The sequence below is a fragment of the Balaenoptera acutorostrata genome, chromosome 20, assembly GCF_949987535.1.
Source record: "Balaenoptera acutorostrata chromosome 20, mBalAcu1.1, whole genome shotgun sequence".
Classification (NCBI taxonomy): Eukaryota; Metazoa; Chordata; class Mammalia; order Artiodactyla; family Balaenopteridae; genus Balaenoptera; species Balaenoptera acutorostrata.
This window is the reverse complement of record NC_080083.1, coordinates 54,768,498-54,796,284: the sequence shown is the minus strand read 5'-3', so window position 1 is coordinate 54,796,284 and position 27,787 is coordinate 54,768,498. Positions and strand designations below refer to the sequence as shown.

The 27,787-nt window shown below is 43.9% G+C and overlaps 1 protein-coding gene across 6 annotated transcripts in view; it reads left to right on the top strand.

Moving 5' to 3' along the window:
• The window catches only part of TNRC6C (trinucleotide repeat containing adaptor 6C), a 131,068-nt gene that overhangs the window by 75,470 nt on the left and 27,811 nt on the right, over nt 1–27,787 (top strand). For 5 of the 6 annotated variants that reach the window (XM_057536014.1, XM_057536010.1, XM_057536015.1 and 2 more), the window contains exons 5-9: nt 4,993–7,596; nt 20,728–20,943; nt 22,667–22,833; nt 25,918–25,998; nt 27,300–27,357. In XM_057536014.1, the coding sequence (XP_057391997.1) occupies nt 4,993–7,596; nt 20,728–20,943; nt 22,667–22,833; nt 25,918–25,998; nt 27,300–27,357 (3,126 nt within the window). The remainder of the gene's footprint in view (nt 1–4,992; nt 7,597–20,727; nt 20,944–22,666; nt 22,834–25,917; nt 25,999–27,299; nt 27,358–27,787) is intronic. The other variant, XM_057536011.1, reaches the window with a different exon arrangement.

Below are 27,787 nucleotides of genomic sequence, written 5' to 3'. Positions count from 1 at the left end.
GTAAATCTTGTCCACACTTCCCTATCTGATTAATTTGATACCTAATTAGATTAGAAGTTCGCTTACTGTAGCTTTAGGAAGCTCTTTGTTAAATACTTTTTCTTGAAAATTTTATCTTTACATGGTAACATTTTGGAATTTAAAAAAAGAAGAAAGCTTTTTTCTTTAAACCATGCTATCGTGTGATCCTTTTTAATTTAATCACTTAAGACTGTTTATGTTACTTGCATTTTTATAGAGACACCTATTTTTAGAACGTGTAAACCATTCAAACAGCAGGAAAAAAGTGAATTTAACATTTGGTGATAGAATGTTGTAATGGAAGGAGAACTAGAATTTTATCCTGAAGATATGCATTTCTGTTCAGTCCTTACTGGTTGTTGGTTATAACACCTTTTCTAAATCTGGCCTCTGAGCCTCTGTTTCCCCATCTGTAAAACAGATGTAATTTGTAAGTTTCAGTTAATTTAATGTGTGTGGAAATACTTAGAACTTCAAAGTGCTCTGAAATATGTGATGTCTTAGGGATAGGAAGACTTATTTATAAACTCTCTCAAACTTGCTGCATAACAGATGCATGGATTTTAGCCTTTAACAGTTCCTGGGCTTATACTGGAGAGTTGAGAATAACCTACAAGAGAATTCAGTCGTGGTTTATTTTAGAGCTTTCATTCATTTCAAAATGCCTGTTCCCAGAAGTCAGTCATTTCACAAATTTCTTTCATGGAGTCTTTTAGACTATAGCTAAAAGATGGATTTTTGAATTGATTGCACAGTCAGGAGACTTTGGTTTATGAAAATCATGTTATTCAAATATTCTTGAAGTCATAAATTCTCCCAAGAAGAATGGTGTGCTTTAAACATAAAGAGAGTCATAGTCTTAAAAATGTAAAACGTTTTCATTTTGGGAATAAATTCTCGTGCCAGAATATGTGGTGGTGGTGGTGGTGGTGGGAGTGATAATGCTGTTGATGTGATGGTGATGTTGGTGATGATGACGATGAGGGGCAAGAGAGGAGAGACTTTAGGGAGTCCCCAGAACAGAACTAATCAAACTGTGCTCCTCAGACACCCACAGAAGACTTTAAAGGTGTCTGAGTGGGGAAAGGATGGTGGGGAGTGGGGAAAGCCTGATTTTTCCCAAGTGGCTTTAGGTTTAACTCCTTTGTGTGTTGGGGAAATAGGGTCTGCTCTCTGTTTTCTGTTGTTTGGTTTTTACCACTGCGCTAAGAAGACAGTGAGTGGTATTTTCAAATCAACTTAAGTCTATATTTGAAAATCATAGATATTGCATTAAAATCATAACTTTCTGCTTTCTAGTTTTCAGGTCCTTTCCAGCTTTTAAATGCATTTATGTGTTCAATTTTTTTTTTTTTTGACAACACTGCAATATTTATTTATTTATTTATTTATTTTTGCCTGTGTTGGGTCCTCGTTTCTGTGTGAGGGCCTTCCCCAGTTGCGGCGAGCGGGGGCCATTCCTCATCGCGGTGCGTGGGCCTCACTGTCGCGGCCTCTCTTGTTGCAAAGCACAAGCAAACTGTTTTGTTGTTTTTTTTTTTTTTTTTTTGGCTGCGCAGAATGTGGTATCTTAGTTCCGCAGCCAGGGATCAAACCGGCACCCTCTGCATTGAGAGTTCCAAGTCTTCACCACTGGACTGCCAGGGAAGTCACCAGACTATTTTTTTTTTTATATTAAAGTACATAGGACACAGTTGATTCCCATTTTAAAACTTTCTGAGAAGGAAAAAATGAGAAAACAAGATAAAGTGAAAGAAAGAAAATAAAAAACTAAAGGAAAGAGTGGCACCTTTGTGCATCATGCCTGGCTCGGCACAGAAAGTTCTTTGAGGGGAGACCAGGTCTTGTTCATCTGTGCAGTGTTTGTAAGCTCATCAGTAGGGCTGTTGAACATGCATGTTCAGCAGAATGTGAGTGTCTCAGGGAACTGTCATCTGGGGACACTGTGACTGGAGTCACACAGGAACAGGCTCTGTACGGGGCCCCAAACTGTAGGAAGAGGGGATCCTGTAATGAAAGCTCCAGGGACCAAGAGCTTACTTTAATGTACCAGAACTGGGAACACTAAGGAGTAAGGCTGAAAATCAAATTGTAGAACCAAGGCATAGAGTAATTTTTACCATTTAGCCTTAACTTTTTGGTTTTTAAGGTATTTAATGTTCATTTTGACCCTATTAACACCCCCAAAAGTGGTATTATCTTGGAAAAATCCGTATATCATTTTGGTGTTCTTGAAGTTTAATTACAATGAAAGACATCGTAATATTTGTCTCTTTCATTTTGTTTCCTTATCCACTGTTTTCATTACAACTAAAAACATTTTAAGTAGAAAAATATTTTTAGTGGCTTACATAGTAATAACACATATAAATGTATATAGCAAATTAACTTGTTAGCCTCACTTTAAGCCCCTCCAAATAGTTCTTTATATAAGGGTGGCCGTCTTTGCAAGCTTAGGACAGAAGCCCTCACCTGAAAATGGACTTGAGCTGTTCCGTGCACTGGTGAGAATTGAGCTTCTCCTTTAGGTTCCTTTAGTAGCAGTGACCCCCTGTCCTTTATACCTTCTGTGCCAAAACACAGGTGTAAGTACCCGTTCAGTAAAACTCCCTTGGTGTTTGGGGGACATTTCTTTTTTTCTTCCTTCCTTCCTTTTTTTTTTTTCTTTGCCACATATGTGCATTAATATATATTTGTTTTTCTCTTTCTGACTTACTTCACTCTATATGACAGTCTCTAGGTCCATCCACGTCTCTACAAGTGACCCAATTTCGTTCCTTTTTATGGCTGAGTAATATTCCATTGTATATATGTACCACACCTTTATCCATTCATCTGTCGATGGGCATTTAGGGATAATCTCTGTTTTTTAACTTGGTCTTGTTTTCATTGTTAAATGGTGAGTGGCTCATTGATCTCTTTATTTTGAGGGCCACCAGGGAAGCCCTCATTGATCTCTTTAAATTGGTTATTACATAAGCTAGTTTTTATAGTATAGGCAAAACCAACAGAGGAAATTGTCATAAACCAGGGTAGCAGAACCAACCCCTAATATCAATATTTGGCAATAAAGAACTTCGTTGTTTTATGGTAATTTAGATACTTAAAGTTTTCTGTTGCCTATCTTCATTTTCCCTTTGTAGTTTTCACCTGGAATTACCTGGCTACTTTTTTTTTTTAATATTTACTTCTTTATTTTCTTAAGAACAAAAGCCTCGGATTTCCCAGGTTGTGCAGTGGTTAAGAATCTGCCTACCAATGCAGGGGACAGAGGTTCAAGCCCTGGTCTGGGAAGATCCCACATACCTCAGAGCAACTAAGCCCGTGCGCCACAACTACTGAAGCCCACGCGCCTAGAGCCCATGCTCCGCAACAAGAGAAGCCACCACAGTGAGAAGCCCACGCTTGCTGCAACTAGAGAAAGCCTGCGTGCAACAACGAAGACCCAATGCTGCCAAAACTTTTTTAAAAAGAAGAATAAAAACCTCTTACAAGCGACACTGTTGATTTTTTTTTTTTTTGACCACGCCATGCAGCATATGGGATCTTAGTTCCCCTACCAGGGAATGAACCCGTGCCCCCGGCACTGGGAACACGGAACCTTAACCACTGGACTGCCAAGGAAGTCCCTACCTGCCTACTTTAGAATCACCTAGACCATCATTCTAAATTCATTACATTCCTTTTAAATCAGGCAACAAAAGTCATTTGTTTTGGGTTTTTTTTTTTTAAGGTTGAAGTTAGTTTTAGTATGTTCTTTCTAGTGATAGTGATAATTCTTTGAATACTTCCTCTTTTCTTTTAGCTCCATCAAACTACAAAAGAGATTTGCGGGGGGAACCCAGTTTTACTGTTCATGAGTAAGATTTTTCTTGTTGAAATTAATTTGCAGAGAACATAATAATGAAAGGGTTCTAAAAGAGAAGAAGTATTTAATTACAATTATCTGTATATCATACTATTTAAAGAAACTGTCAAGGATTTCTAAACTGTGTGAGGTCTTGAGTGATGCATACTTCGAATAAAGTCTGTTGGAAAATTCGTTGGAATGTAAGTTTGATTGCAATGTTAGAAATCCTCAAAAAATTAGGAAATTATAGGAGATAAAATACAGATACCAAATACTAGATTCTTTAAAAGGATCATAAGAGTGAAATGATATAAATACTATAGAAGATATTGTATAAAGTTATTCTGGGAATCTCCAAAGAAAAGACTAAATTAAGGAAGTAGAAAGCAAATGTAGAAGGAATCCATAGAGATCCGAGAAGATACCAGATATAGGGCTGAGAATATTTTTTATTAATGCACAGGAAACCATGATAAACCATAATCACTGGTAATAACAGATAAAGTAGTATAAATGTAATCAAATGGTTCTAACTCTTGTACCCTTGATAACATGAGAGATCATTTTCTAAAACCTCTTCTCTCTCTCTCTCCCTCCATCCCCCACCCTCAAAATATTGGTTCTGTTATATGATTCTGCGGGGCATTCACAATTCTTTTCTACCAAATGAGCTGTGTAACTTCTATCTAATACTGTGACTCATTAGAAGTCTTGAAAAGAACTGCAAATTGCACTCAGCATCCATGCGCGCTTCAGTGTTGTAGACAGTGTTTCCCAGAAGCTGAGTATTCACAGGTGTTGCACAGTCGCATAGATTCCAAACTGCTTCCAGTTAAGCCACTTTCTTTACTACAAATGCTTTCAGAGATGCTCCTGTGCTAATGTGCGTTGTGAATCTTCTCAATAGTATGGTGTAGCGGTGAGAATTAAAGAATTAACTCTTTTTTGAATGGGAGCTACTTAGAAGACAAACAACTTTTTTCTTGAAGTCATTTTTTAGTATTTGTCATTCAGAATTGAAAACTCGAAATAAAGAGCTTCCCCCAAAGACTAGTTTTAACAGTTGATTCACTGATAAGTGGGAGGAAAATCTAACTTTGAACTTGTTTCATCTTTTTCAGAAATCGGCCACAGCGGGCTGGCAGAGCATTATGAAAGTTCCCACTGGGGACAGCAGCCCACTTACAGAAGCGAAGCCAACGGCAGCTGGGATAAAGTGATAATAGACAGGACCGATAAGGAGGCGTGGCCTTCCATCACGGGAACAGAGGCTGAGTCTGCCTCAGAATGTACGACAGACACTGACTGTACCTCCAGCTGTGGCTCAGAGAACAGTAGCATGGCTACAGGGAGTGCCCAGGGCAGCTTCACTGGACATACCAAGAAGACGAACGGCAATAATGGCACCAATGGCGCACTCGTCCAAAGCCCTTCTAATCAGAGTGCCCTTGGGGCGGGGGGAGCCAACGGTAATGGAAACGCAGCCAGAGCGTGGGGCGTAGCCACGGGCTCCAGCTCCGCCCTGGCTCACTGCTCCCTCAGTGGTGGGGATGGAAAGATGGACAACATGATCGGAGATGGGAGAAGTCAGAATTGCTGGGGTGCTTCCAACTCCAATGCTGGCATTAATCTTAACCTTAATCCCAATGCCAACCCAGCTGCCTGGCCTGTACTTGGACATGAAGGAACTGTGGCGACAGGCAACCCTTCCAGTATTTGCAGTCCAGTCAGTGCCATAGGTCAAAACATGGGCAACCAGAATGGGAACCCAGCAGGCACTTTAGGTGCTTGGGGAAACTTGCTGCCGCAAGAGAGCACAGAACCACAAACGTCCACTTCTCAGAATGTGTCTTTCAGCGTACAACCTCAGAACCTTAACACTGATGGACCAAATAACACTAACCCCCTGAACTCTTCACCAAACCCTATCAATGCAGTGCAGACAAACGGACTGCCAAACTGGGGCATGGCTGTTGGTATGGGGGCCATCATCCCGCCCCACCTGCAAGGCCTTCCTGGTGCTAACGGATCATCAGTTTCTCAAGTCAGTGGGGGTGGCAGCGAAGGAATCAGCAGTTCTGTGTGGGGACTGTCCCCAGGTAACCCTGCCACAGGAAATAGCAATTCTGGGTTCAATCAGGGGAATGGCGACACTGTGAACTCAGCATCAAGTGCTAAGCAGAATGGCTCTAGCAGTGCTGTGCACAAGGAGGGAAACGGAGGGAACGCGTGGGATTCGGGACCTCCTGCCGGTCCTGGCATCCTCGCCTGGGGACGGGGCAGTGGCAACCATGGCGTCGGTAACCTCCATTCGGGAGCTTGGGGCCACCCCAGCCGAAGCCCCTCTAACGGGGTGAACGGGGACTGGGGAAAGCCCCCAAACCAGCATTCCAGTAGCGACATCAATGGGAAAGGATCAACAGGGTGGGAGAGTCCTAGTGTCGGCAGCCAGAATCCTGCCACACAGCCTGGCAGCGAACACACGAACTCTTGGGCCAAAGCTGCGTCTTCTGGAACGACAGCAAGTGAAGGAAGCAGCGACGGTTCTGGCAGCCACAACGAAGGAAGCGCTGGGAGGGAAGGAACAGAAGGCCGAAGGCGAGACAAAGGGATTCTAGACCAAGGGCACATCCAATTGCCAAGGAACGATCTTGACCCAAGAGTTCTGTCTAATACTGGTTGGGGACAGACTCCAGTAAAGCAAAACACTGCCTGGGAATTTGAAGAATCCCCAAGGTCTGAGAGAAAGAATGACAATGGGACAGAGGCCTGGGGTTGTGCAGCTACTCAGCCTTCAAACTCAGGGGGGAAGAACGATGGGTCCATCATGAACAGTACAAATACCTCTTCAGTATCGGGGTGGGTCAGCTCACCACCTGCTGCTGCGCCAGCAAACACAGGTTGGGGAGATAGCAGCGGCAAAGCGCCAAGTGGCCCCGGGGTTTGGGGGGACACGATAAGCTCTACTGCTGTTAATAATGCTGCTGCGGCCAAGAGTGGCCACGCTTGGAGTGGGACCGTAAATCAGGAGGACAAGTCACCCACCTGGGGTGAGCCTCAAAAACCCAGATCTCAGAACTGGGGAGATGGACACAAATCGAATCCAGCCTGGAGCGCAGGCGGGGGAGATTGGGCAGACTCGTCTTCTGTCCTTGGACACTTGGGGGATGGGAAAAAAAATGGCTCTGGATGGGATGCTGACAGTAATCGATCAGGGTCTGGTTGGAATGAGGCTCCCAGGTCCGGGACCAGTGGCTGGGGCAATGGCACAAATGCAAAGGTGAATCCAGGGACAAGCTGGGGAGAGTCTTTAAAGCCCGGTCCCCAACAGAACTGGGCGAGCAAACCCCAAGACAGCAGCGCGAGTAACTGGGGAGGAGCCACTTCCGTTAAACAGACAGGAACAGGGTGGATTGGGGGGCCGGTCCCTGTCAAACAGAAGGACAGCAGTGAGGCCACGGGCTGGGAGGAACCTTCCCCGCCATCTATTCGACGCAAAATGGAAATTGATGACGGTACCTCAGCTTGGGGCGACCCGAGCAACTACAACAATAAAACTGTAAACATGTGGGACAGAAACAACCCGGGCATCCAGAGCAGTGCCTCGGTCAGCACCACCACCAGCACCAGCACCACCACCGCGAGCACCAACGCCAACGTGGCCGAGGCGCCCCCGACGCACCAGGCCAGCGCCCAGCTGAACCGATCGCCACTGCTCGGTCCAGGTATGTGGGGGACTGTGTGTTCCTTTAGAGGTAAAGAGAAAAAGTTTATTCTCATTACATTTGCACACATACTCGACTAGTGTTTTTGTAGCAAATAACATTAAACTGATTTTAGTGCCCTTCACCTTACAATATCGTATTGAATGTTACCCAAAGAGAAGAAAGTTAAGTAGGATTCTCTGATAGCTTTTGATTCAAGAAAAAAAAACATTAAGCACCTTCAAAAGAAAGGAGAGGAAAGAAGAAATACATCCTCTTTGGAAAGATTGGAGACCACTATGTTAGTTTGTGTTTACTTATTACGAAGTCTTTTTGTTTTTTGTTTGTTTTTTTTTCTTTTTTTGGCTTCGCTGCACGGCATACAGGATCTTAGTTCCCTGACCAGGGATCGAACCCATGCCCCTGCAGTGGAAGCTCAGAGTGTTAACCATTGGACCGCCAGGGAAGTCCCAAGTCTTCACTTCCTTATGAGATAAACCAGTGGTTCTCAATACCAGAGGGCTTTCGTTAGAATTACCCAGGAGCTTGGGGACTGGGGGATACCAATCTCAGAGATTGCTAGTGTCATTGGTCTGGAGGGAAACCTGTTTACTGGCCATTTTTAAAGCTCCACAGGTGTTTCTGACGTGGTTAACAGTGAAAGAAAACCATTTTTGTAAAATGTGATGACATTATACAGTACAAATCATGTTTTGATTTCAGTTGAAAGAAAAATGCTAAAATTAGACTAAAATCTGTGTTTTGAGTTCCTGCTTTGTGCAAGGCATTCTACTAGATGGTGCAGTGGAAGAGAAGAAAAGGTGATTCAGACCAGAGCCTGCCCACAGGGAGCGTGAATGGTGACTGAGAATAAACACGCAGCCCGGACCATGAGAGAGAGAGAGAGAATTCAATTCAGCTGGACGTCGTAACTCGAGAACTAACAGAAGCTCCACATCTCTGACTTGAATATTGGTCCATGGTCCAAAGGGTCTGCCCGAGTGGTGAGAGGACTGGGCTCCCGGGGCTGGGAGGGACCAGCAAGAGAATATAATCCAGGGACTTCCCTGGTGCCGCAGTGGTTAAGAATCCACCTGCCAATGCAGGGGACACAGGTTCAATCCCTGGTCCGGGAAGATCCCACATGCCGCGGAGCAACTAAGCCCGTGTGCCACCACTACTGAGCCTGCACTCTAGAACCCGTGAGCCACTACTACTGAGGCTGTGTGCTGCAACTACTGAAGCCCGCACTCCTAGAGCCCGTGCTTCGCAACAAGAGAAGCCACCGCAATGAGAAGCCTGCACACTGCAACAAAGAGTAGCCCCCGCTCGCCGCAACTAGAGAAAGTCTGCATGCAGCAACAAATACCCAATGCAGCCAAAAATAAGTAAATGAATAAATAAATTTTTAAAAAGAGAGAGAGAAGATAGTCCAACTCAGGGCATTATGTTGTCATCTGGAAAAGCTATAGCTTGTGGGTCCTCGTGCCCAGAACTGATGTCATTGCTTTAAGTATGGTTTAAACAGTGCAGAGTTAGTTGAGACTAACCTCCCTCGTTCCCACAACCGTACTCCTAGCAATGCATTCTAAGTTTCATTTAGTCTTCTTGAGCCATGGCACACTATTTTTCTTAAATTGAGCTTAAAATCTGAAGTCTTTCTTTTTGTTAAGGCCACTGTGAGACCTCCTCACTCAGGACTGTCCTTGTGCAGTTGGCGGCTTGATCCCAGGTGTAGCACTTTGTTCCTGGTAAACTTGCGTTCAAGTCCCCCAGCCTCCTGAGATCTTTTTGAACCCTGATTCTGTAATTAGCATATTAGTTATCCCTTCCAGTTTTATGCCATCCTTAAATGTTAAAAACATGCCATAAAGACAACACTAAGGATAGAGTCCTGTCTCCGTGGTCACTCACTCAATCATCTTATATATGGAACCGAATTTACATCCAGAACCCAACCTGCAAGGGAGTCTACAGTGTAGTTTTTTTTTTACCTTTGGGCCTCTATAATACAAGAAGGCTAATAGAAAGCAGTAGAATGGATGCTGAGTGCCTGTTGACTGTCACATGCAGAGATTTGGGTTAAAAAAGAAATTGTCGTGACCATCGGACATCATTGAAACAGATACGAGGAGAGACTGTGTTGCGCCCCCACTGCCTTGTAGCAGAGCTTCCATCCCAGACCCGGCCGCCCCGACCCAGCTCCCTCCTCCCGGCCTCCTGAAGCACGTGGTTTATGGTCACCCAGCAAAGCCCCATAGTTTGTAAGTTTTCTCATGCTCTCATACCCACCCATCGGTATGAACGCTTCTAGAACTGGTACCTTTATCATTTTATTTGGCATACATTTAATCAGAATGCATTGTTGAACACCTACTGTGTGCTGGGATGTAACTGTGTAGAAGACGGAAGCTCTGCCCTTTTTGAACCTCCAGAAAGACAAGTACCCAGACAATTACGGAATGCGGACCAGCAAAGTATGGCATATAGGATGGCATCTAACCAAGGTTTTGATCATGAGGGGTCGGGGGTGAGCAGATATTGGGTGATAGTGCAGAAGAGTGTTTCAGATAGAGGGACTAGCATATAAGGCCTGGAGGCAAGAGAGAAGGTGGCATATTTGAGGAACAAAAAACTTCAGAGTGGTTGGTGCTTGGGATAAGTGGTAGGGGTGACGGGAAGGCCTTGCAGAGAGAAGAGACCAGGGCAAGAGCGGGCAAGTTCTTTCAGGCCATGTGAAGGAGCTGGGGTGTATCCAGAGGTGTGGGAAGCTATTGAGAAGATTAAGCAAATTGAATGATGAGACTGACTTGTAGAATCATTTCAGCTATAAAATGAAGAGGGGACCACTGGGAAGCAAAGCTGGAGTTGAGCTGAGCTAAGCCGTGTTTGGTGTGATGGGGCAGCCTGGGTTGGAATAGTGGCAGGGGGTGCAGACAGAGACGGCAGCCAGACCTGGAAACCATTTGGATGCGGGAGCAAAGAAGGAAGGTGAGCAAAGAGGGTTCAGAACTCCGGCAGGTGGGCAGATAACGGTGCCATGCACTGGCTTACCTGGGAACACAGGAGAGACATGCCCCGTGGAGGGCACAGCAGAGGTTAGCTATGGAAGACTGGGTCTCAGCCAGAGATGGGACTGAAGGTACAGCTGTGGGAGAACGGCAGTGAGCAGAGGGGCAAGGTTGAGAGTAGAGATTTTTGCTTAAGATGGTAGAGTTCTAAGCGTGTTTAAAAGCTGATAGAAAGGGGCATGCGGAGAGGGAGATGGATGCAAAGGAAGGAGACCCCACATCCCGTGGGAGAGGACACGCCATCTGTCTTGTAGAGGAGGCCGGCGGGCTGTGACCAGAGGGTGAGGGGCACCTTCTGGTGTTCTTCTTCCTCAGAGAATTGAGGACACCGGCCTGCCGGGTGCAAGGGCTTAGAGCAGAGGCCAGGTGTGCATGGGCCCATGTAGAGAATGGACAGAGCTGACCAGGGGCCCCTGAAGGGTTGCTGGGCAGTATTCAGACCCAGAGATCATAGTTCCACAGTGGATATACGCATTTATTCCGCATGTGTTTACTGGGACCTGCTAGGCGCCAGGCAGCGCTCTGGTTGCTGGGGATACAGCAGGGAGCAAAACAGACAGAATCCCTGCCCTGGTGGGTGTGCGGTCTAGCAAGGGAGGCCAAGCCTCCGTGAGTTAGCACGTATGCAGGTAGAGTGTCAGGTGGTGAGGTGCCGTGGTTGGGTGGAGGGGCCGTCATCTTGCCTAGGGCAGCCTGGGCATGTGGGCAGCTGTTTGGTTTCCACTGCAAGCATTCGGCAGCTGGGGTGAAAGGAGAGCTGTCCTCCTTTCTGTGTTCAGTTCAGATACCTCCCTCCAGCCTCCTCTCAGGCTCCCTGGCAACTCACCACGTCAGGAATTCTTTACGGAGCTCAAGACTGTCTTAGCCTCTGCATGCACTTCACTGTCACTAAACCGAAGTTCAAAAACCTGGTGGTCCATGGGCTACACCTGGTCCCACAGATGTGCCTTTTGGGCCCACATTGTTTATGTGAATCAACTTTTTTTTTCCTTTTCTTTTGGCCACACTTCGCGGCTTGCGGGATCTCAGTTCCCTGACCAGGGACTGAACCCGGGTCACGGCAGTGAAAGCCCAGAATCCTAACCACTAGGCCACCAAGGAACTCCCCTGAATCAACATTTTTTAATGAAAATGTTTCATATAAAATTCCAGAATCTGGCTTCTTTTGGAAATCTGGAAGCTCTGGTATATTGGATTTCCACAGCAGCAGTGAGCTAGAATGGTCCCCTTTGGATGAGGCGTGTGCTTTCTGGTTTGCCACACTCCCCACCACCCCCTATTATACCCCAGCACTGAAGCCTTTGAGCAGTAGCTATTGATCATCAAGCTTTTGCTGTTATTCTTCTTACGTGGGCCTGTTTACATTAACTGGCTGGTTCCCTGGGGTATTTGAATTTGTGATTCCTGTTTTTTACTAATACATGATTAACATTTCTAGACACTTAAATTTGATAAAGTACTTGAGAGAATGAGGGGAAGCAAGAAGGAAGAAAGATAATTGATGCCAGAAGTGAAGGGATGTAAACATTAAGATATGGTCTAGTGGGAGAGGCCAGTAATATAAAATTTAGTGTTGTGGTTAGCATTATAGTAAAGGTATACAAAAGTACTCCAAGAAGAGCTGATAGTTAAAAGCAGCTATCGTGTCCCACCCACCCAAGTCTTTCTTCTGGAAGTCCTCGTTCCCATGACTGTTCCTCAGGGGTCACAGTTTGAACCCCCTTATCCCCTGCTCATTGTCTTCTGGAAAAGCTCCAGCTGAAATGTGCCCTGTGCCCGGCTCCGGGGTCCCGGCGGTAAGCGTGGCCTGGCAGCACCGGGCAGCCACATGCGGCACATTTTCATGCATCATCTCATGTGGTCCTCACGGCCCCCAGGGCCTCATTTTACAGAGGAATCCCTGGGCAGTTAAATAGCTTACCGAGGGCACATGTGGTGAGGAAGTGGTGAGGTCTCAGATGGTAATACATACCTTGCCTGCTGCCACTTCTAAAATATTACATCCATGACACCCCACAGAGATTGGGACATCATTATGTACATTTGTGATCTTTTTTTTCCTCTTTAATATTTTACCCTTAGAATCTCCTCTTACTGGTTTTTAGTAGACAAAGAATGAGCTTTACCCTGGATAAAAGCATTCCTGTTTGGTTGGAAGGGCCAAAATCATTTTCTTGTATGTGGAAAATATTTATAGATAATATTTTTTTAACAAATTGCACATAGTCTCACTGAAAGTAGAAGAAGGAAAATGTGCTCCATTCTACCACGGTAACTGTTTCTGTGCTCCTGTTCTCCCCTCCGGCCCTCGGGCCTTATGCACGTGTGTGATCCCTGTAGTTGTGGTGATGGTGTGAAAGCAGTTGTGGATTTTATTTTACCACTTTACAGAGATAAACAAACAGAGGAATTGTTTCCACGTACTGAGCCATATGCGGAGACAGTGCATACGTAGCGTATCGCAAGGGATGATGGGGGGGTTACTCTGTAATTTTTTTCATTGATATCATTAGTCTCTTATTCTCCCACGACACAAGGTAGCTGCATTGAGACACTATTCCTGCCCCACATCACCTGTGATACGCACATCTGACCTGAACCAAGCGCTCGTTTGCGATGGGAGCAGAGTCCATCCCTCTCAGGAACCACAGGTGATCTGAGCCTGTCGCTGTCCCAGCCCTCGAGACCAGCTGTTCTTTGCGCCACAGAAGGAGCTGTCACGCCTTCCCCAGTTCCCTTCATAGTGACAACAGAGCGCTTCTTCCTTTGGGTCCTCTCCGTGCATTTTCATGCATGCAGCCTGTGGCCCCCTTGGTCGGGGATTGTGATACCTGGGCAGCTCAGGTCAGCGATGGGAGCAGCAGTGACAGCATTGCTAGGCAGTGGCTTAGCTAGTGGCTTGAGCACTTGCCCAGCCTGGTTGTCACAGATCGACTGGGATTCACCCTCCAAATGAAGCCCCACACCTGATGACTATCTGACGAGGTTTCTGCTGTTTACAGAGTGGGTCTTTTGTAGATTCTGCAGTTTCGCTCTTGACCTACACTGATTTTACAAAATGTTCACTCATCTCAGAGTTTGGGTTGCTTTTCAGTTGTTGATCATCACCACTTAAGGGTATTGATCTCTGTCTTACAAAATGTGGTTTCTCAATCACATAGGGTTTTGTGTGTGTCCAGTTTTATAAAAGTAAATGTTACAGGACTTCCCTGGTGGTGCAGTGGTTAAGAATCTGCCTGCCAGTGCATGGGATACAGGTTCGAGCCCTGGTCCAGGAAGACCCCACATGCCGTGGAGCAACTAAGCCCATGCACCACAACTACTGAGCCTGCACTCTAGAGCCCACGAGCCACAACTTCTGAGCCCTTGTGCCACAACTACTGAAGCCTGAGCACCTAGAGCCCATGCTCGGCAACAAGAGAAGTCACTGCAATGAGAAGCCCACGCACCGCAATGAAGAGTAGCCCCCGCTCACCACAACTAAAGAAAGCCCGCGCGCAGCAACGAAGACCCAACACAGCCAAAAATAAAATATAAAATAGATTTATTTAAAAAAAAAAAATAAATGCTACAGGACAGTTTTTTTGTTTTGTTTTGCTTTGTTTTAGTTTATTTATTTGGCTGCATCAGGTCTTAGTTGCAGCACGGGGGATCTTCGTTGTGGCGCGTGGGCTCTTCATTGCAGCGCATGGCCTTCTCTCTAGTTGTGGCGCGAAGGGTCCAGAGCGCGTGGGCTTAGTTGCCCTGTGGCATGTGGGATCTTAGTTCCCCGACCAGGGATCGAACCCACGTCCCCTGCATTGGAAGGTGGATTCTTAACCACTGAACCACCGGGGAAGTCCCGGGACAGTCATTTTTTTTGTCCCATTCTTGTTAATATTAGTTTCCTGATGAGCTTAAGGAAAACTGATATTAATTTAGGAAATGCAATGTAGCTTCATAAACTGGATTATTTGGATGTGGTTCAAACCCATTCTGGAGCTGGGACACAATACAGTAATAATCTAGAGAAATACCCCATGTCTGCCTTTTGATCAGAGATGGCAGGCTGTCCTTCCCAGTCCTTCTCAGACTCAGGGGGTCTCACTGGTGGCGTAGGGTGTGAAGTGGTGTCAGCTGGCTTGGAGCAGAGCCTCCTTCTCAGCTCTGCCCGGAGGCCTGGGGTAAGTCTGAGCCAGACCTGTGGGCGTAGCCCTTACTTATGTTTCTAAGGAAGTGAAAGCAGATCCTGAAATACAGCCCGATTATCTCGTGCACTTAGAAATAAATATTCTGGGACACTTAAAAATCAATTTGCAGGCACAGGAGAACATTGAATATTAATTAATAAAACATTTGATGAATAATTTATCTTCACAGTAAACTCTGAATCTAACAATGAGATTAAGGGAGAATCTCCAGAGACGGTTTCTTTCACCCCTGAACTTTGTCAGGTTTCATCAGGACGTACAGATAATTTGAGAGGGATTGGGAGGTGGTGAGGTGAGGGGTTAGAGAGATAACTACCCAGTTAATTTAGAGTCAAATATGAAGGCCATTATAGGCTTGATCTGAGTGAAACCAGTGACATGGTGGGGTCATGATATCTTGCCTAGGGCTGTGTCCTCCCGGGGTGGATGGAAGTGAAATATAGTGCCACATGTCAATCAGAAAACCAGAAGAATACTGCTAATGTCGCTTTTATTCCGGAACATTTTTTTAATCCGTATTCTACCTACCTATTCTCCTCAGCTCCTCGGAAATGTGTCTCATTAACCTTCGCCAGGCATTCAGCTGTGCCAGTGGTAATCCCTGTAGTTGTCTCATGGGGTTGCAGGAGGCCCCAGCCAGAAGCAGACTTGACTTTGCATTGGATTCTTACTCTAATATTATATTTGCTTTATCGTTTAGTTTTCTGGCACAAACATAACCAAAGGCAGAGATTGTGTGAGTTAATCATGGAAGAAGCATATCACGCATTCGATAAACTAAAACTTGGAAGAAATTGGATTTGGGAATCCTCTCCCTATGTAGATAAAACACATGTGCTGTTTCTCTAAGTCTCCTTAGAGTAGAAGCTGGAGGACATTGTCCTGCCTGCAAGCCGCCCCGTCCTAGAAGCTCAATTGCTCTTTTATCATCCTTTGGTATAAAAATGATACTCAAAAGTAGAGTCACCTGCAGATGGAGTGAATCAGCAAGATGCTGTTAGAACGTGACTATTTTCACACCATAACCTCAGAAATCGATCTCACCGACCCCTCCAGCCAGAGGAATTCTATTTTAAGCACCATGCAGTAGTTGCTGAAAGAGGAATGAGCTGTGAGCAATCGATGCTTTGTGTGGGTATGAGATTTTTCTTGGGTTTCAGTTTGGTTAGGCTGTTTATATTTTCCTGTGTGTTGAGGGACTTGGTAAGTGGGGCTGGATGTGAGGGAGGACCAGGGAATCAGAAATCCTGCTCAAGAAGTAGGAGGAGATGCCTGTCAGTGCAGGTCCTGAGGATACACACGAAGGTTTTCACTTTAGGTACCTTCAGTTCAAAATGAATAGAAAAATGAGACAAAGATGCCATTTGCCCCCCTACACAGCATATCAATAAGAAAGAGTTAGCCCATTTAAAATTGGTATTAATGCACTAAAATTAAAACTTTTTTTTCTGTTTCTGATACCTACCCTCTGTGATGACCCAGTAAGACGGGCAAAGGCAGCTCTTCCTAAGAGGCTGTTGTGCAACTTGAGACCACGTGGTCAGCTTTAAAAAGGACCCTTATCTGTAACCCTCAGATAGACTCCCCTGTTTTTGGAACAGAAGTGCCAAATAAATGCCCGAGAAACAGGGCGTTCTAAAAAGTATGGGATGCTTTGCATCTGACTGAGCAAACTCTTCCGCATAAAGCTTCACTCTAAGTACCTGTCTTGATTTCAAATGTGAAAAATTAATTGTTGCTGCAGTAAATATGAAAATTGTTGCTGCTCTGCCCCTCCGTAAGCCAGTAGCCATCCAGGCATTGTAATAAATTTACATTAAGCTTAAGTGCCATCATTATGAACAAACTCCCATCTCGTTAATACTTGAGTTAGTACCTAAAAATACCAAGCACATAGCAGGCGCTCAAATGCCTAATCAATTAAATTTTCAGTCCTTTATTTTTCCTTCACTTAATTGTAATTGGTCACTTTTTAACTGAACCTTTCTTCCCCAAAAGGAGTGCGTGTCACACTTACAAAACTCTCTAAGTAGCATCCATGGAACAAGCTAGCATTGATTTCTTATTTCACAGAAGAACAAATGCCACCTCCCAACTTAACTGTCTGTAGTGCTTAGGATGAGAATCTTTGAGTCGGGTGAAGATTCTCTTTCTCTAGGTTCTGTTTCCTGGCCTCTTATCTGCTCTGTGCTCATTTTTACGCCAGTCTTCTGGGCCTGCAGCACTTGGGCACCCTGGTTTTCTCCATTCTGATAGAAAGATAAAGAATGTACAGTAAGTCCCCTACATACCAACCTTCAAGTTGCGAACGTTCAAAGATGTGAATGTGCGTTCATATGTCCAGGCACATTAGTTAGTTCACATTGAAACGGAACAGGACCCTAGGGTCCTTGCCCCCTCCCACCATGTCCTCAGCCTGCCTTTTGTCTGTGGAAAAACTTCAGCCGAAGAATAAGTTTAATCAGAGAAGTGAGAAAATGCAGAAACAAAGGAAAAGTTTAGTCAGTAAACATAGTCAAGGACCTTTAGTTCCTCCTCAAGGGCTGTAGGTAGTATTCTGAGCCGTATCCTGTGAGCTGTCTTATAGACACTGAAACCCACACCAGGTGGAAGAAGTTACCTACATGATGACCAGGCTGTAGCCATGACATAAGCTGCCACAATTCCAAGAATTGGCCTCAAGGAACTGGAAACGAACAGACCCTGGAACTGAAGATTAACTGTACCTAAAACAATCCAGATGACTCTGGTCAGACCACTGATGACCAATTTCAAGACGCCTGTCAGAGCTGACTGTATTGTTTCTACATGTAGCCCCCTCCCTCTGTCTATAAAAGCTCTTGCCCCCTGATTGTCAGGGGAGGGGGGAGTCGGCCTTTGGACAGGCGTCCGCCCTCCCCACCCTCCCCACTTGTTGCCAGCATCCAAAATAAAGCAAACTTTCATTTCCACCAACCTGGCCTCTTCATTGGCTTTTGAGCGGCGAGCAGCCGGACCTGGGTTCGGTAACAACATGTCTGGTGTACGTTGTCACGTGCATGCATCCTCTACAAGTGGTTGTGCTCTTGTGTACTGTACTGTACAGTGCTGTATAGAGTACAGTAGTACAGTATCTTTATTTCAAGCCCAGGATGCGTGAGTAAAATTGCAGTTTGCCCTTTGTCTCCTATTGCTGACGATCCTTGCTGAGCTCTACCATCTCCCACCTCCTCTCCCTCCTCCAGTCAGTAACTCTTCTTGCCTGTTCACTCGATGCCAGCCCCTTGTACTGTATGCCAGCTGTTGTACTGTACTACTGTACTTTTCAAGGTACTGTACTGTAAGATTAAAAATGTTTTCTTTCTCTGTGTTTGTTTTTGATGTATTATTTGTGTGAAAAGTATTATAAACCTATTACAGTACAGTACTATATAGCCGATTGTGTTAGTTGGGTACCTAGGCTAACTTTGTTGAACTTACGAACAAATTGGACTTACAAACACGCTCTGGAACGTAACTCGTTCGTATGTAGGGGGTTTACTGTATGTTTAAAACGGACTGAAAACTACATATTCTGGTGGCATCTCATTGCTGTTGTTATTTTATTCCCAGCACTGTGTTTGTTCAGTTGAAGAAGGGAGATAATTGGGACTTCCCTGGTTAAGACTGCGCTTCCACTGCAGGGGGCATGTGTTCGATCCCTGGTCAGGGAACTAAGATCCCGCATGCAGTGTGGCCAAAAAAAAGGGGGGGGGGTTGGGGGGGTAATGACTCCTGTATCCCATGGACCATTTTTTAAAACTTTAATATCAGTGTTTTAATTCAAGATAGAAATTTGTTCAACCTCATTAAGCCCAACTTTAAAAGAACTTTCTATAAAATTATTAACAACAGGGATACCAGATTCACTTGAGCAATAAACATTAAAAGTGGAGATCGTATTTGTTTTAGTAGTATGTATTTAAAATTATTTCCTAGCTACCGAAAATATTTGCTTTGCATCAAAACGTTCTGGTGTGCCTGGGTTTTTAGCATCTCTTCTGGAGGCTCTCAGTTGTCAGGTGGTGAGCTCATTCTGATGTGAATGTTAGTTTGGCCTTGTAGGTAAATTATTTTCTTGCCAGAGATCAACTTAAACTGGAAATATTGTTTTCTTGATTTTTCCGAGTGAGCAATTATTCTTCCATTTATTTCTAAGGTTTTAGAACCTGCCGCTTGCAGATCGTTTGCCTTCCATATAAAAATACTCTGTAGACATTCCTGCTGCTCTCTCAGGAATTAAAACCTCTTTAACTATAATTACTAGGGTTGTAACATTTATTCTTAGTTTTGACTTAATTAAATAATTTGTAGTACTGTCTTTCAAAGAGATGGCAGTATAAGGGTGACAGATTTTAGGTGAATTTGTTATTTAATTACCAACAGTAAATCAGTGTTTTTACAGCTGATTGGCCTTTAGCAACACCTGTATTATTTTATCTTCCCAAATCTTCCATAATTTTTGTCATCTGTGTTAATTTTCCTAATTTAATTTTGTCCCTTCGATTTGTAAAACTCCTCCCAAAATGCATTATTGTTTTATGTGTAATTATAGGTAATATTACAGTTAGCAATTGCCGACAACAGCAATTAGGCCTAACTTCCCTGATATTGGTAATAATTTACATAATATATTGCTCAGCATAGAGCTTGTAATTTTAAATGGTTCATAGGTTGCATGTACTTTTATTGTGAATCAATATTATTGTATTTTATTAGAGTAAAGCATCATGGGAGCTGATCGCATGCTATTTTTAGTCAGAAAATTAATTTCATAATGGAGATGGTAATATCCATATTTTAACCAAATAACTTAAAATTTGTGGTTGGCTACTTGTATTTTATGCTTTCTATTCTTCAGTTAGTATTTAAAACATTCACAGTTCTGTCTCCGAGAAACTGTATCTGTATGAAAACTACAAGTGATATGCGCTGTCAGTGTGACTATCAGTAGTGTCAAGTGAGCTTATGGGCAAAAGCAAAAAGATCAGAATTTGAGTTGATTTGGAAAAAATGAAGTTTGCATATGTAACATAAAATGTTTTTCTTACTAAAGTATAAAGAAGGTGGGGAGATCCTTACTGTTGCCTGGTCTCGTGACCTCTTCTGTACCTGTAGATAGTGATGCCATAACCTTCTGGATTCATTAGGGACCCTTATCTAGTTTCACTGCATCCCAGTCCCAGATCAGGGTGTGATGGCAACAGGACTGGGTGGAGGAATGAAAGAAGAATTCTGAAAAACACTTGCAATCAGTGTGTCTGTTGGAACCACCCTTATCCATAATTCCTCCACTCTGTTCCCATCTTTAAAGACGAATGCCTCAGCTCTTTCTCAGCCCACTGCTGGTACCTGAGAACTGTCTGGGTTCTCTATTATTACTTTTTTTGTACATGTCTAATCGGCCATCTTCTCATTTCTTTGCCCAGATCTATGTCTTTGATGGTTGGTCAAAAGATAAGCAAAAATAATTTTCAGTGTATATTTGCCACTTGTAAATTTTTTTATAAGAGATTAATGTAATATGAAATTTCTTTTAGGTTGTTACGTATAATACCAGAAGTAAAAGAGCTACTTCTTAAACTTTAGTTTTTAAACTATTCTTTTAAACTCTATCATGTTGCAAATACTGTGAATTGAATAGTTTTTAATATAATGGACTCTTAAGTGGATAGGGGTCAGGAGTGAGAAAAATGCAACTTTAAAAAAAACTGAACAAATCTGATTAGATTCAATATTGTCTCCTTTTCACTTTCTACTGAAAGCCATCCTAAAGATAGATTATCTCAAAATTATTTTGAACTTGAAATTACCATTTTTACTTTCTCTGTTTCATTTTTATTGTTTTCTCTCTCCCCTGGTGCCCTTTTCAGTTTCGTCAGGCTGGGGAGAAATGCCTAATGTTCATTCAAAGGCTGAAAACTCTTGGGGAGAGCCATCCTCCCCTTCTACCCTGGTTGATAACGGCACAGCAGCATGGGGCAAGCCGCCCAGCAGCGGCAGCGGATGGGGGGACCAGCCCACCGAGCCGGCGGTGACATTTGGAAGAGCCGGCGCCCCCGCGGCCGCCCCAACCCTGTGCAAACCAGGTGAGCCGCGCTGCCTGCCTGCCCTGGGTTGGCCGGTTCGAGATGGACCCAGGTAGTCTGTTTAGAGGGGTACTTCTCATTGAATTTTAAGAATTAGTGTTTCAGGACGCTCTCCTCATTTTTAAGTCTAACATTAAACTAAAACTATAAAGAAATATTACCCTGTCTGATACATGAACACAAGGGAGCTTTTAAGAGAAGTCCATGTTCTCCTTTTTACAGAAAAATAAATACAAGGATCAGAGCAATAAAGCTTAGCTGCTCGATGGTCACTAGCCTCCACGCTTCTTCAGCAGTGTTCGCCTACCTGCCATTCAAACTATTTAAACTTGCTGTTTCACTGAGCAAGGTGGATAAGGCAGGCCAGTTTTCTTTTTGAGATTAGGTTTTGAAACATACATTACTTAACAGCAGTCTGACACTTGCTTAGCTTTCAAGTAAACAAAATTCTGCTTTAGATTCTCCAGGTTTATGCTTTTTCTCTCTTTTTTTCTTTTCTTAAAAAGAAAAACCATGCTGTTTTCCTCCCATTATCTGAAAGTATAGTAAGTATACATATAAAAATGTACATCCTTACAATGTCCAGATCATGTTTACCAAGTGGAATCCCGTAATGTGTGGCTGTTTTGCAATGTGATACTTATGACAAGAGCATGAATATATTTGCTGATTTAAGTCTGGTATTAAAATTAATTGTTCACATGGCTGCAGAAGCTCGGTTTTATTTTTTTTTTGGACATCATTAAATGTCTCCGATCTTAAAATGAAACTTTATTGTTTTAGTATTTTGTTACTTTGTTAACACTGGATAGTATGCTCTGTATACCAACCATTCTGCTGGATTATTTATTTCATTTATATTACTTCTCGTTATACATCTAAAGGATGGGGAGCTCCTGGGTATTTAGATTCAGGCGCTGAGGTAGTATATTTGTTTTTATAATTTGTCCTTGGAGGCCTAATTATATGCCTGGCCACCTTGTAAGCCTCATGTATTCATCGTCTTACAGACACTAGCTAACAGTACTGTCACCTGATCTTTGTCCTTCTTCAGATTCCCCAGCAAGTGAAAATTTGGGGTAACTTTTATACCAAGAATTGCTTTGTATTTTAAGAAAGGAGAAAAATAATATCCTGAAATTGAAACTCAGTGTTCAGCTTGTAGCTCCCTCTGCCTATAGCCTCAGCTGTCTGCATCCTGTCATTCTGGGAGCATCTCCTGGGAGCTTGTCAAAAGCGCAGACCTGTTGAGCCCAACCACAGACCGCTGCATTTCTCCTGATCCCCTGGCGACTCGGGTCTGGTCACGCTGGGGGAACACTGGTCCACGTGACACACTACATGACAGGCAGGATAGTGACGCTTTTCAGGACTCTGCGTTTTACCAGCCGTTCCACATCACGCAGAGGCTGCCACCTTCGGTAGCCCCAGGATTTACTGTTAGAATGTCCATGCTTCGAAATGACCTCTAGTTGGTTAAAGGAGTTTGGAACAGCACAGGCTACAAATAGCTGAAGTTTGAAGAAAAAAAATAGGTACACATATACATGTATATTACATTTCTAGTAGAAAATTAAATTCTTAGGTCTAAGGGAAACAAAGTAGTAAAAGGTAGGTTATGTACACCCCTTTTGTCCTGCCTCCCCCTAAATGATGTGATAGGGCACCCTTGTCTGCTTTGGGAATGGTGAGTCTGATACGTTCGTGTTCCCTCTCTTTCTAGCTTCAAAATCTATGCAAGAAGGCTGGGGCAGCGGCGGGGACGATGCGAACCTCGGTGCCGGTCAGTGGGAAGACGAGGACGGGGGCATGTGGAACAACACCGCTTCCCAAGAAAGCACCTCTTCCTGCAGTTCCTGGGGGAACGCCCCCAAAAAAGGACTCCAAAAGGTGCGTGCGACACTAAAGGAAATAAACTCTAAAAATCAGTGGTGGTACTTAAAAACATTCAGTTTCAAGGTGGTATCTCCAGGTAACAGTGACAGAGAGATCTGAGGTTCTCAAAGTGCTCTCAGGACCCTGGTGGTCCTGAGGCCCTCTCAGGGGGTCTCTGCCGAGCGTAGAATGGGGTTTTCCCGAGACTACGTGCCGTTGCTGTCACCGCAGAGCAAAGGCAGGGACAGGTGGGTGAGTCCCGCTGCTTCTGCGAAGCCAGACAGTAGAGAGATGTTCAGTCAGCTACGACAGTGCCACTCTTCTCACTAAAAATGTTTGTTTTAGAAAATATAATTATTTTCCATTACAAAACATTGTTATATTAACATATAATGTCTTTGTTATGGTTATCTTTAAACAAATTAATACAGTTTTTAAAATTTCTCAGTTTTAATTTCTAATACAGTAAATATCAATAAATACAACCCATATAAACAAAACTTCTTTAGGATCCTCAGTTTTTAAGAGAGGTAATGGGGTCCTGGCAGCAGGAAGTGTGAGAACTCCCCAGGGACTCTGTTCTCTGCACCCAGATGCACAGCCTCTGGAAGAAATCAAGTGAGGTTCACAGCACAGATGCGCACCAAGACAGCTTCCAAGTAGATCACAAATTCAAATATGAAAGAGAAAAATGTAAGAGAATTCTGAAAACTATCTTGGCGAGGAAGAGGCCTTTCTAACTATGACCAAAATCTAAAAGCCATGGAATGAAAGGCTTATAAACTTCAGTAAACATAAAAACTATACCTGATAGAAAATTTCATCATCAAAGTCAAAAGACAAATATAACAAACTGGAAAAAAATATTTGTAAGTCATAGAGAAGACTCACCTTCCTGATAAATAGAGAAAGATCCTAGAAACTGTTTTTTTTAAAAAAACCCCACCAGTAATCCAGTAGACAAATAGTGAAGAATGTAAGCAGGCAATCCATAGAAAAGGAACACAAGTCGCTGTTAAACGTGTCAAAGGATATTCAACTTGCAGAAAGAGAATTCAATTTAAAACAACATAAAGAAATGCCATTTTTCATCTCTCAGCCCAGCAGAAATCCAAAACACACTGTCTTCGCAAAGCTGTAGGAAAACCAGCACTCTCGTACGTTGCTGGTGGAAATGTAAACTAGTGTAACCCAAAATGGAGGGCAGTGTGGCGTCATCTGTCAAAATTACAGATGCGTCAGCACTTTGACACAGCCCTTCTGCTTGTCAAGGGACAGCAAAAAAATAGTAACTTAAATGCACATTGATGGGGTAACTAGTTAAATTATGCTACATCCGTATTATGAAAAACTAAAGTTTTTTTTAAAGAAACTAAACATTGATATGAAAAGATCAACGAAATATATTGCTAAGTGAAAGGCAAGATAAAGAGAATCTGTATAGCACAACCCCGCTTTTGGGGGGTAGGGGAAGAGAAGAGAAAATGGGTGTGTGAGTGTGAGGCACACACGTACTCGTAATGGCCTCTGTTGAATTTAAAATTCTCTGGAAGGATGAGTAAGGAGAGAAGAACTCAGCGGACGGGCCATGGGGCGGGAAGAAGATGCTTCCATGTGCCCCTTTTTTCTGCTTTTGAATCATGTGAATGTATTATCCGTTCAAAAATTTTTCAATTTGAAAACCATTCAATTAGCAGTAAGCAGAACCCAGAAACTAAAACCACGGCTTTTTGCTCATAAAGAGTAGAAATGATTGCAGACTTCAAATTAAGTCTTTTCACAATCAGGCTGGCAAATAATCCTGTTAATGATGGGACCAGAAACACCAAATTGATCAGTTTAAATATTGTATATTCTTGGCAAACCTGGCTCTGGCCGCAGAGTAATGATTAAAATCACCTCTAGAGAAGCCACTTCCTTGAGGAGAGTGAGCGTGTTAGTTTACAGTCACCCCACATGCTCCGTCCTGTGATTGTGGCAGGCTCAGTTTTTTTTTTTTTTTAAATGACTTACTAATTAATAAATTCATTCATTAATGACACATTCTTTTCCCAGCCTTAACTTCATCACTGCCAATTGTACTTTTTTTTTTTTTTTTTTTTTTTTTGGCTGTGTTGGGTCTTCGTTTCTGTGCGAGGGCTTTCTATAGTTGCGGCGAGCGGGGGCCACTCTTCATCGCGGTGTGCGGCCTTTCACTGTCGCAGCCTCTTGTTGCGGGGCGCAGGCTCAGTAGTTGTGGCTCACGGGCTTAGTTGCTCCGCGGCATGTGGAATCTTCCCCTTCCCAGGGCTCAAACCCGTGTCCCCTGCATTGGCAGGCAGACTCTCGATCACTGTGCCACCAGGGAAGCCCGCAGGCTCAGTTTTGAAAGCACTGTGAAGAATCCTTTGTATATGGTAGTAACGCACTGTTAGATCCCCCGCGTTGCAGAAGAGCAGGAGATCCTTGAGGGGCCACATCTTGACGCTCAGCCCTTCCGCGGTGCCCTGCTGCCCCCTCTCCGTCTCGCTGCCCTTTCCTTTCCGCTGGACTCCCTCCTTTTGTCTTCATCCTCTCCCTCACCGCCATTTCCCCACTTTTTTTTTTCTCCACCCTACAGGCCATAAGCGATGAATAATTAACAAAATTAATAGGTTTTTTTGGTCCCTTTCATCTTGTCTTTTCTGTTGGAACGAACACCCTGTATTTTGTCATCTTTTAGAATAAAGCTTATAAAAAGGCAAAAGCTATGTAATTTTTAGTAAACTTCATATGGTTATTATAGGGTCGTGTTCAAGGGAGCACTTATTATGATTATTTGATAATGGAAGCGGTACATATTTGTGATGAACTAAATTCATTCTCTGGGGAGAAGAAATAATTACCTTGCTTTTTTAAGTCCATAAATGGCACACATATGCCAACCTCAGAAGCACCCTGAAGCGTTTCCTAGCACGAGCCGCCAAATGCTGTCGGGGCAATGTGGAGCACAGCATTGCTCAGTGGTAGCAGAGACACTGTGACGTGTAAATTGACACGAATTTTAGGCATCTCCCATTTCTGGAAGAAATGCATTAAAGCGTGGCTCATGGCCTTTCTCCTTCCCACACTTGGTTCTAGGGCATGAAAACATCTGGCAAGCAGGACGAGGCCTGGATCATGACCCGGCTGATCAAACAACTCACAGACATGGGCTTCCCGGTGACTGGCGTCTTACTTTACTCCTCCCGCCATGTGTCCTGCCCTGCATGGCCCTGTTGTGTCCTGCCCACCTTTGTCATGTGTAACACGGAAGGAAGACTTGGGGGATGAGATTGTTGGCAAAACCTAACTCGTAAATTCCCCTTTCACCTGGGCGCTTCTGCTTAGGGATCATTGCTTTGAACTGCAGCAAAGATCCACATCATTTCTATCAAGAAAGGTGTGAGAACCTTTTCCTAGAATAAAAAATGATGTGGGGTTTTTAATTTTCATTGGTTTATACAGTTTTATATTTTCTTTTCATCTATAATTAAAAGTGAGTTTCATTCGTTTATGCAGTACATTGACCAAGATCTCAAGAGAAAACTTGGTATAAAGTACTAAAGCCTCGTGTCCAGATAAAGAATCCTAACCAGAACTATTTGCTTCCTGAGTTTCAGATCGTGTGTAGGGAGAGTTGGAAATCTTAGGGTCTTCTTCTGAAAATGCCTCCCGGTCTCTTCAGTGCCTAAGAGCCAGTGGCAGGAGTTCAGACCGTGAGCAGTACCTCCTGTATCTGCCACGTAGCCCCTTCAATATCTGCCACCTAGCCCCTTCAAATGTCTTCTTTCCAAATCTTTATTCAAATGAGTGTTTACCTTTTGATTGCTGCAGATGTCCCTAAAGGATGTGTCTAGAGTGGCCCCAGACTGGAGCAGGGGACCACATACTTCACGTGGGGCGCAGGCCCCTGACCCTGTGCGGGCGCGGCCGGGGGCCCAGCCTCCCCACGGGTGAGGTGATAGGCCCACACTGGCCCTGCAGTGCTTCAACACCATGCCCAGCTTGGTTTCGGCCTCCACCGAGACTAGTCTGTTTCAATCAGAGAGATAATTATCAAAATGAACCTACGTGTTTTGTGTCATGTTGTTTTTACATTTTTTAGTGAAAAGTAGTTTACAGCAGAGCCTAGAATCTGACTCTTACCATTACTTCCTGCAGCTGCCCTGGGAGAGGTTTCACCCTGCTGAACCACAGAGTCAGAAACAAGACTCTCCTGGCACTGGACATTTGGGGTTTAAAGTGTGAAATACAAGTTCTTCCCTCTAAAAATCAATTCAGTACATTTTCTTATTACAAGTATTTTTTATTTAGAAGATATTTATCTCTAACCACAAGGAAGAAAAGTATTTCTAGTTCCAAAACCTAACAATATTAGGTTAATATCAATCACTTCCCTGAGTTAATAGTGATAGAGCTCTTTACAAGCTTTTGCTTTTGTTAACACGCAGTCCTAGTGAAAACTCTGTTTCCCTCCACAGAGAGAGCCAGCTGAAGAGGCCTTGAAGAGTAACAATATGAATCTTGACCAGGCCATGAGTAAGTAAGATGACATATCTAAAGCACACTTTTTTTTAAAGGTACCAGTTTGTGAGTTTTGATGTTCAGAGTCGTGGGTTAATGGTTGAATACGTGCTGGGGAGACAGGACCACCCACAGGATGTGCACCTGCCACGGGGCCAGTCCCTCAGGACTGGTGGGCGCTGGGGACAAATGGCCAAACACCACATTGAACCGCGTTTGCTTTTTCTGTTTGTTGGGGTTTTTTTTTTTTTTTCATTTTTGCAACAAATAGATGAATTTTTTCTATCTCCATCTATTTTGAGGGGGGGAGATAGTGACCCTCTTGGAGAAAGGCACTGGGACCACGTGCCCACCTCGTTGGGCGCTGAGTCAGCTGTTATTGTGCCGCGCCCGGCAGGGCTTGCTCAGGGCCCCACAGGAGCATCGCCTGCTGGCTGAGAGACGA